Source organism: Carassius carassius, chromosome 32, assembly GCF_963082965.1.
Source record: "Carassius carassius chromosome 32, fCarCar2.1, whole genome shotgun sequence".
Lineage (NCBI taxonomy): Eukaryota > Metazoa > Chordata > Actinopteri > Cypriniformes > Cyprinidae > Carassius > Carassius carassius.
Genome location: NC_081786.1, coordinates 26,307,887 through 26,316,575, shown reverse-complemented (window position 1 = coordinate 26,316,575; position 8,689 = coordinate 26,307,887). Strand labels below are relative to the sequence as shown.

General features: G+C 53.3%; 1 protein-coding gene across 1 annotated transcript; it reads left to right on the top strand.

Annotated features, from left to right (window-relative positions):
- Positions 1-1,564: 1,564 nt before the first annotated feature.
- LOC132113050 (uncharacterized) lies at positions 1,565-7,189 on the top strand (the record flags this gene model as incomplete). Its single annotated transcript, XM_059520850.1, has 6 exons — positions 1,565-1,799; positions 2,260-2,394; positions 2,985-3,104; positions 4,275-4,520; positions 6,207-6,554; positions 7,053-7,189. Coding segments are annotated over exons 1-6 (1,080 nt in total), but the record flags the coding sequence as incomplete, so codon positions are not given.
- Between the last annotated feature and the right edge of the window lie 1,500 nt (positions 7,190-8,689).

Below are 8,689 nucleotides of genomic sequence, written 5' to 3'. Positions count from 1 at the left end.
TTGCCAGCACTTGACCTATTAATACTAGCACTTACCATTTCTTTTCTATCCTATTCTTGAAAAAAAAAAAACTTGACTCTGTAGTTTTTTTTTATTTTGAATATACAGCGCTCTCTCCTGAGCAAGGCACTGAACACCCAACTGCTTCCCAGGTGCCGCAGCATAAATGGCTGCCCACTGCTCTGCGTGTGTTCACTTTGGATGAAAGTGACGTGACATACAGCCTAGTATGGTGACCCATACTCAGAGTTCATGCTCTGCATTTAACCCATCCAAAGTGCACTCACACTGCAGTGAACACACACTACCCTGGAGCAGTGTGCAGCCATTTATGCTGCAGCGCCCAGGGAGCAGTTTTGGGGTTCAGTGCCTTGCTCAAGGGCACCTAAGTCATGGTATTGCTGGCCCAAGACTCAAACCCACAACCTTAGGGTTAGGAGTCATACTCTCTAACCACTAGGCCACGACTTACCCTGTCCACGACTTCCCCTTGGGTTGAATGCAGAGCATGAATTCAGAGTATAGGTCGCCATATTTGGCTTTATGTCACATCACTTTCACTTTTTTTTTAAATACAATTCCATGTTGTTTCTAATTCTTTATACAAATAAGAATCTGTTTAATATGAGAAAGTGGATGTGCAGGTATGATGCAGATGGGTAAAGAGCTTTTCTTTGCTGTTCTCTCCAGAGGGATATCAGTCAGCATTTGCAAGAGCACGTCTAGCTCTCGAGGGGATTAAAGTGATGCTTGAATTAAGCAAGCTTAGCTCTCTGAGTTAAATGGGTGTTGTGTGATGCAGTCACAATAATCGGTCCCACCAAGGCCTGACTCTCTCGAGGGATGAGAGTTGAACCCCTACACTCCATGGTTTGGTTCCCATGGCCACTATTGCAGTGAGGCGGGATCAAGCATGGGGTTGTAAGTGGTGCACGAGAGGAGTAGAAAGTTTCTATTCAAGCTCCTCGTTACATCTCTTAAGTGTAAGTTCAAAGTATATCAAGGGTGTACTTGTTGCCTTTGATGGCTACCCAGATTGTAGCAAGGTGAACCTCCCCAATGAGTTTGGGTTTTAAGTAGGGTTCCTTTAAATAATAATAATAATAATTATATATATATATATATATATATATATATACAGTATACAGGAAAATGTGAATTGAGAATTGAATTGAGGCTATAGAGCACACTCATCTCTGAAACAAACTTTAATTCTGTGAAGTTCATAGCTCATTAGGCAATGGCACAGTTTTATATGGCAGTAGACTACATGCTTCAGAAACATAAATCAGTGCATGCCTATCAGTACCATAACATGATTGCTGTACCTGCTGACCACTGTATATTAATTTTGTAGTTGATAGTGCCAATGTAGAAACACACAGTCCTCTCGTATTTAAACTACCTTAATTTAATATGACATGGCGTGAACGCACTTCAGCATTCAGCTCGTCCAACCCCAATCAAACACATCTTAACAAGCTAATCAAGGTCTTCCAGATTACAGCTACAGGCAGGTGAGTCTGATCAGGGCTGGAGTTGACTTGATCTCCTTGGGTCTTTAAAAACCTATTTTACAGCAGTTTCTATTGCATTGACACTGTTATTTGTGTTAGTTTTGTGTGCTTTGTTGTCCATGCTTTGTGACACACCAATTCAGTGCATTTTTCCAGCAGGGAAAATTGTGAGATTGTAGGTCAGGAGGATGACTGCTCTAGTGTACTGCTCATTGATTGTGGTTTTATTGTGTCTTTGTGGATACTTAAACGCAACGGATGCTACTCAAGGACAAACTGCAGGTGAGAAGATCAGTTAAATTAATGCAGCAATAAGGTCTTCTGAAAGTAACACTATTAAGGGATGAGTGGTAGGTCTTACAACCCTTGATTTTAAGCGGTTAAATTTAAGGTTTGAAACCCATTACATAACCCCTGACCCAAACCACACTCCCTGGCCTCCCCCAAAGATCCTCTTGAATCCTCTAGTGGCCAGTTACTGTCTGGTGACACTGACAGTTGTGCCGGCCCATCGAGGTTGTTCTTCTGATGGATACACATGCTGTCAATTTGATTGGGCGTGTGCATGTTACCTGTTTCTAGAGTTCCAGTTAATAATGGATGCTAGGGGGCCACAAAAAAACCCAAAACCAAGCAAATGTAACCCATTGAATTCAACGTAAGCTTGAAGCATAGACTAAGTTTAAAGTTAATGGAAGTGTTTGGCCTTCAGTAAATCTTTTGGTCATGTTTTATATAACAGTAAAGCCAGGAGAGTGTCCACCCCAAACACCTGGAAGCTCCTGTACCAGGTTATGTGACTGTGACTCTAACTGTCCTGACAATGAGAAGTGTTGCAGCAATGGATGTGGACGTTACTGTACATCTCCTTATACAGGTATGTTATATTGCTTTGGTTTGTAGATAAGGCGCTTTTATTTCTTCTGGCAGCCAATGTTAAAGTCCCCCAAAAGGGTCTCGCCCCTATTTTGGTAGCCCACCCCCCCCCCCCCCCCCGATTGCAGGCCTTCCTGCTCCTTGAGTTCTCTCCAGTGCTGGAAAGCTGATCCCATACTTAAACTGGCCTTACTTGCCTTTATCGCATGCCTCCTTTTGTTCCGCAGACTTCTCATTGTATTCACTTTTTAATCGGTCATCTCTTCTGCTGTTGCTCCGCTTATGCCAGTCCTGTGCACAGCATGCTCTCTCCTCCCCATCAGGAGAACACGCGCCCCTTACTGCTGATTGGCTCAAAGTGTTTTGGTACTCTACCCAACTCTTTCTAAAGCACTTCTGAAAATCCATACCCCACCTTTACTATCTTAGGATGATTTTAAGCCTAGGATGGCTTTATCAAAGAGGAATAATTGGAATATAATTTACTCTGCAGGTGAAACTTGCTATTTGTGTTCCGTGTTTTGTGCTGTATATTGAAGTGGCATACAGTCTATATGCACAGACTAAAGCTGACTATCTGTGTCCATGCAGTGAAGCCGGGTCAATGTCCCAAACCAAAGAGCGTTCCAGAATGTGCTGAAAGCTGTTTCCATGATGGCCAGTGTCCTGCTGCACAGAAGTGTTGCCCAACCATCTGTGGCCATGTATGTAGTGAACCAGATGATCAGGAAAGTGATCAGGGAAGTGGTCAGGGATACGGAGGTGGTTATGGACGAGGAAGTGGTCAGGGTTACGGAAGTGGTCAAGGAAGTGGTTACGGCCAGGGAAGTGGTCAGGGTTTCGGAAGTGGTCAGGGAAGTGGTCAGGGTTTCGGAAGTGGTCAGGGAAGTGGGTACGGAAGTGGTCAGGGTTTCGGAAGTGGTCAGGGAAGTGGGTATGGACGTGGTCAGGGAAGTGGTCAGGGTTACGGAAGTGGTCAGGGAAGTGGGTATGGTCAGGGAAGCGGACAGGGACTAGGACAAGGTCAGGGAAGCGGACAGGGTCAAGGTCAGGGAAGCGGACAGGGACAGGGTCAAGGACAGGGTCAAGGAAGCGGACAGGGTCAAGGTCAGGGAAGCGGACAGGGTCAAGGACAGGGACAAGGTCAGGGAAGCGGACGGGGTCAGGGAAGCGGACGGGGTCAGGGACAAGGTCAGGGAAGCGGACGGGGTCAGGGACAAGGACAAGGTCAGGGAAGCGGACGGGGTCAGGGACAAGGACAAGGTCAGGGAAGCGGACGGGGTCAGGGACAAGGTCAGGGAAGCGGACAGGGACAAGGTCAGGGAAGCGGACAGGGACAGGGACAAGGTCAAGGACAGGGACAAGGTCAGGGACAGGGACAAGGTCAGGGAAGCGGACAGGGACAAGGTCAAGGACAGGGACAAGGTCAGGGAAGCGGACGGGGACAAGGTCAAGGACAGGGACAAGGTCAGGGAAGCAGACAGGGACAGGGACAAGGTCAGGGAAGCGGACAGGGACAAGGTCAAGGACAGGGACAAGGTCAGGGAAGTGGACAGAAACGGGGACAAGGACAGGGACAGGGTCAGGGAAGCGGGCAGGGACAGGGACAAGGTCAGGGAAGCGGACAGGGACAAGGTCAAGGACAGGGACAAGGTCAGGGAAGCGGGCAGGGTCAGGGTCAAGGACAGGGACAAGGTCAGGGAAGCGGACGGGGACAAGGTCAGGGACAGGGACAAGGTCAGGGAAGCAGACAGGGACAGGGACAAGGTCAGGGAAGCGGACAGGGACAAGGTCAAGGACAGGGACAAGGTCAGGGAAGTGGACAGAAACGGGGACAAGGACAGGGACAAGGTCAGGGAAGCGGGCAGGGACAGGGACAAGGTCAGGGAAGCGGACAGGGACAAGGTCAAGGACAGGGACAAGGTCAGGGAAGCGGGCAGGGTCAGGGTCAAGGACAGGGACAAGGTCAGGGAAGCGGACAGGGTCAGGGACAAGGTCAGGGAAGCGGACAGGGACAGGGACAAGGTCAAGGACAGGGACAAGGTCAGGGACAGGGACAAGGTCAGGGAAGCGGACAGGGACAAGGTCAAGGACAGGGACAAGGTCAGGGAAGCGGACGGGGACAAGGTCAGGGACAGGGACAAGGTCAGGGAAGCAGACAGGGACAGGGACAAGGTCAGGGAAGCGGACAGGGACAAGGTCAAGGACAGGGACAAGGTCAGGGAAGTGGACAGGGACAAGGTCAAGGACAGGGACAAGGTCAGGGAAGCGGACGGGGACAAGGTCAGGGACAGGGACAAGGTCAGGGAAGCGGACGGGGACAAGGTCAGGGACAGGGACAAGGTCAGGGAAGCAGACAGGGACAGGGACAAGGTCAGGGAAGCGGACAGGGACAAGGTCAAGGACAGGGACAAGGTCAGGGAAGCGGGCAGGGTCAGGGTCAAGGACAGGGACAAGGTCAGGGAAGCGGACAGGGACAGGGTCAAGGTCAGGGAAGCGGACAGGGACAGGGTCAAGGTCAGGGAAGCGGACAGGGACAAGGTCAAGGTCAGGGAAGCGGACAGGGACAAGGTCAGGGAAGCGGACAGGGACAAGGTCAAGGTCAGGGAAGCGGACAGGGACAAGGTCAGGGTAGCGGACGGGGTCAAGGTCACGGACAAGGTCAGGGAAGCGGACGGGGTCAAGGTCAGGGAAGCGGACAGGGTCAAGGTCAGGGAAGCGGACAGGGTCAAGGTCAGAGAAGCGGACAGGGTCAAGGTCAGGGACAAGGTCAGGGAAGCGGACCGGGTCACGGACAAGGTCAGGGAAGCGGACCGGGACAGGGACACGGACAAGGTCAGGGAAGCGGACGGGGACAGGGACACGGACAAGGTCAGGGAAGCGGACCGGGACAGGGACACGGACAAGGTCAGGGAAGCGGACGGGGACAGGGACACGGACAAGGTCAGGGAAGCGGACGGGGACAGGGACACGGACAAGGTCAGGGAAGCGGACAGGGACACGGACAAGGTCAGGGAAGCGGACAGGGACACGGACAAGGTCAGGCAAGCGGACGGGGACAGGGACACGGACAAGGTCAGGGAAGCGGACGGGGACAGGGACACGGACAAGGTCAGGGAAGCGGACGGGGACAGGGACAGGGACACGGACAAGGTCAGGGAAGCGGACGGGGACAGGGACACGGACAAGGTCAGGGAAGCGGACGGGGACAGGGACAGGGACACGGACAAGGTCAGGGAAGCGGACGGGGACAGGGACAAGGTCAGGGAAGCGGACGGGGACAGGGTCAAGGTCAGGGAAGCGGACGGGGACAGGGTCAAGGTCAGGGTCAAGGTCAGGGAAGCGGACGGGGACAGGGTCAAGGTCAGGGAAGCGGATGGGGACAGGGTCAAGGTCAGGGAAGCGGACAGGGACAAGGTCAGGGTAGCGAACGGGGTCAAGGTCAGGGACAAGGTCAGGGAAGCGGACGGGGTCAAGGTCAGGGACAAGGTCAGGGAAGCGGACGGGGACAGGGTCAAGGACAGGGACAAGGTCAGGGAAGCGGACGGGGACAGGGTCAAGGACAGGGACAAGGTCAGGGAAGCGGACGGGGACAGGGTCAAAGACAGGGACAAGGTCAGGGAAGCGGACGGGGTCAAGGTCAGGGAAGCGGACGGGGTCAAGGTCAGGGAAGCGGACGGTGTCAGGGAAGCGGACAGGGACAAGGTCAGGGAAGCGGACAGGGACAAGGTCAGGGAAGCGGACAGGGACAAGGTCAGGGAAGCGGACAGGGACAGGGACAAGGTCAGGGAATCGGACAGGGACAGGGACAAGGTCAGGGAATCGGACAGGGACAGGGACAAGGTCAGGGAATCGGACAGGGACAGGGACAAGGTCAGGGAAGCGGACAGGGACAGGGACAAGGTCAGGGAAGCGGACAGGGACAGGGACAAGGTCAGGGAAGCGGACAGGGACAGGGACAAGGTCAGGGAATCGGACAGGGACAAGGTCAGGGAATCGGACAGGGACAAGGTCAGGGAAGCGGACAGGGACAGGGACAAGGTCAGGGAAGCGGACAGGGACAGGGACAAGGTCAGGGAAGCGGACAGGGACAAGGTCAGGGAAGCGGACAGGGACAAGGTCAGGGAAGCGGACAGGGACAAGGTCAGGGACAGGGACAAGGTCAGGGAAGCGGACGGGGACAGGGTCAAAGACAGGGACAAGGTCAGGGAAGCGGACGGGGTCAAGGTCAGGGAAGCGGACGGGGTCAAGGTCAGGGAAGCGGACGGGGACAAGGTCAGGGAAGCGGACAGGGACAGGGACAAGGTCAGGGAAGCGGACAGGGACAGGGACAAGGTCAGGTAAGCGGACAGGGACAAGGTCAGGGAATCGGACAGGGACAGGGACAAGGTCAGGGAATCGGACAGGGACAGGGACAAGGTCAGGGAATCGGACAGGGACAGGGACAAGGTCAGGGAAGCGGACCGGGACAGGGACAAGGTCAGGGAAGCGGACCGGGACAGGGACAAGGTCAGGGAAGCGGACCGGGACAGGGACAAGGTCAGGGAAGCGGACCGGGACAGGGACAAGGTCAGGGAAGCGGACCGGGACAGGGACAAGGTCAGGGAAGCGGACCGGGACAGGGACAAGGTCAGGGAAGCGGACCGGGACAGGGACAAGGTCAGGGAAGCGGACAGGGACAGGGACAAGGTCAGGGAATCGGACAGGGACAGGGACAAGGTCAGGGAATCGGACAGGGACAGGGACAAGGTCAGGGAATCGGACAGGGACAGGGACAAGGTCAGGGAAGCGGACCGGGACAAGGTCAGGGAAGCGGACCGGGACAAGGTCAGGGAAGCGGACCGGGACAAGGTCAGGGAAGCGGACCGGGACAGGGACAAGGTCAGGGAAGCGGACCGGGACAGGGACAAGGTCAGGGAAGCGGACCGGGACAGGGACAAGGTCAGGAAAGTGGACGGGGACAGGGTCAAGGACAGGGACAAGGTCAGGGAAGTGGACGGGGTCAAGGTCAGGTACGGGGACAAGGTCAGGGAAGCGGACAGGGACGGGGCCAAGGTCAGGGAAGCGGACAGGGCCAAGGTCAGGGAAGCGGACAGGGCCAAGGTCAGGGAAGCGGACAGGGCCAAGGTCAGGGAAGCGGACAGGGCCAAGGTCAGGGAAGCGGACAGGGCCAAGGAGGTGGTCAGGGACAGGGAAGCGGACAGGGACAGGGACAAGGTCAGGGAAGCGGACAGGGACAAGGTCAGGGACAGGGTCTGGGAGGTGGTCAGGGTCAAGGACAGGGTCAGGGAAGCGGACCGGGACAAGGACAGGGACAAGGTCAAGGACAGGGTCAGGGAAGCAGACAGGGTCAGGGTCAAGGAAGCGGACCGGGTCGAGGTCAGGGAAGCGGACAGGGTCAGGGAAGTGGAAAGGGTCAAGGACAGGGAAAGGGTCAGGGAAGTGGACAGGGTCAGGGAAGCGGACGGGGTCGAGGTCAGGGAAGCGGACAGGGTGAAGGTCAGGGAGGTGCTTGGGCACATTAATACGTGGGCTTTTTTGCATGAAAAACTTGCTGGAAGTTTTTCAATTCGGTGCTCTTATTCATGGATTCCCCCACCCCGTTTAAACGGTTCAGAAAGATTTATTGTCCCCATTCCTCAAATAAAAATGCTTGATTGCAGAATTGGTGTTGTCTGGGTCTATTTTTTTTATTTATTTTTTTTTATCCGATTTCAGTGAAGACTAGGTGCCTTGAAATATGTCTGAACGGTGCAAAGAACACTACAATTAAATGGTTCCAGAAGGTGGCACCAACACTTTGAGGAATGTTTATGGACCGTGAGGGGAAATCTGTCGTACGGAAGATAACGAGCAGCTTAAGATTCAAATTGTGTCCGTTTAAACGAGACATGGGAAAGTTTGAGCACTTTTTATATATTGGCTGGCTAACTTAAAATCTTTTGCTCCCATCCAAGGTTGTTTTGTTAGTGGTTGTTCCCATTTTATCTTTCATCTCCTGTTTGAAATTTCATTTACATTTTGTAGAAAGCAAATGTCTTTTGCACTGTTTTGCAAACTGCTTATTAATGGCATAGTCGCCGATGCATTTGGAGATTTACTTGAATACAAAGATGCATTGCTATGACTAATTTTGTTAAATACCTTAACCCACTGGGGTTGAAGCCAGCGCTGGTGTGTCTTGTACTTTCTTTGACTGAAAACGAAGCCATTTTTGATTGTACAGATAAGGTATTCGAAATTGAAATGTGTTTGTGTATAGTCCTAAAACAATAGGCTTTTGTAAAATTAAAGAA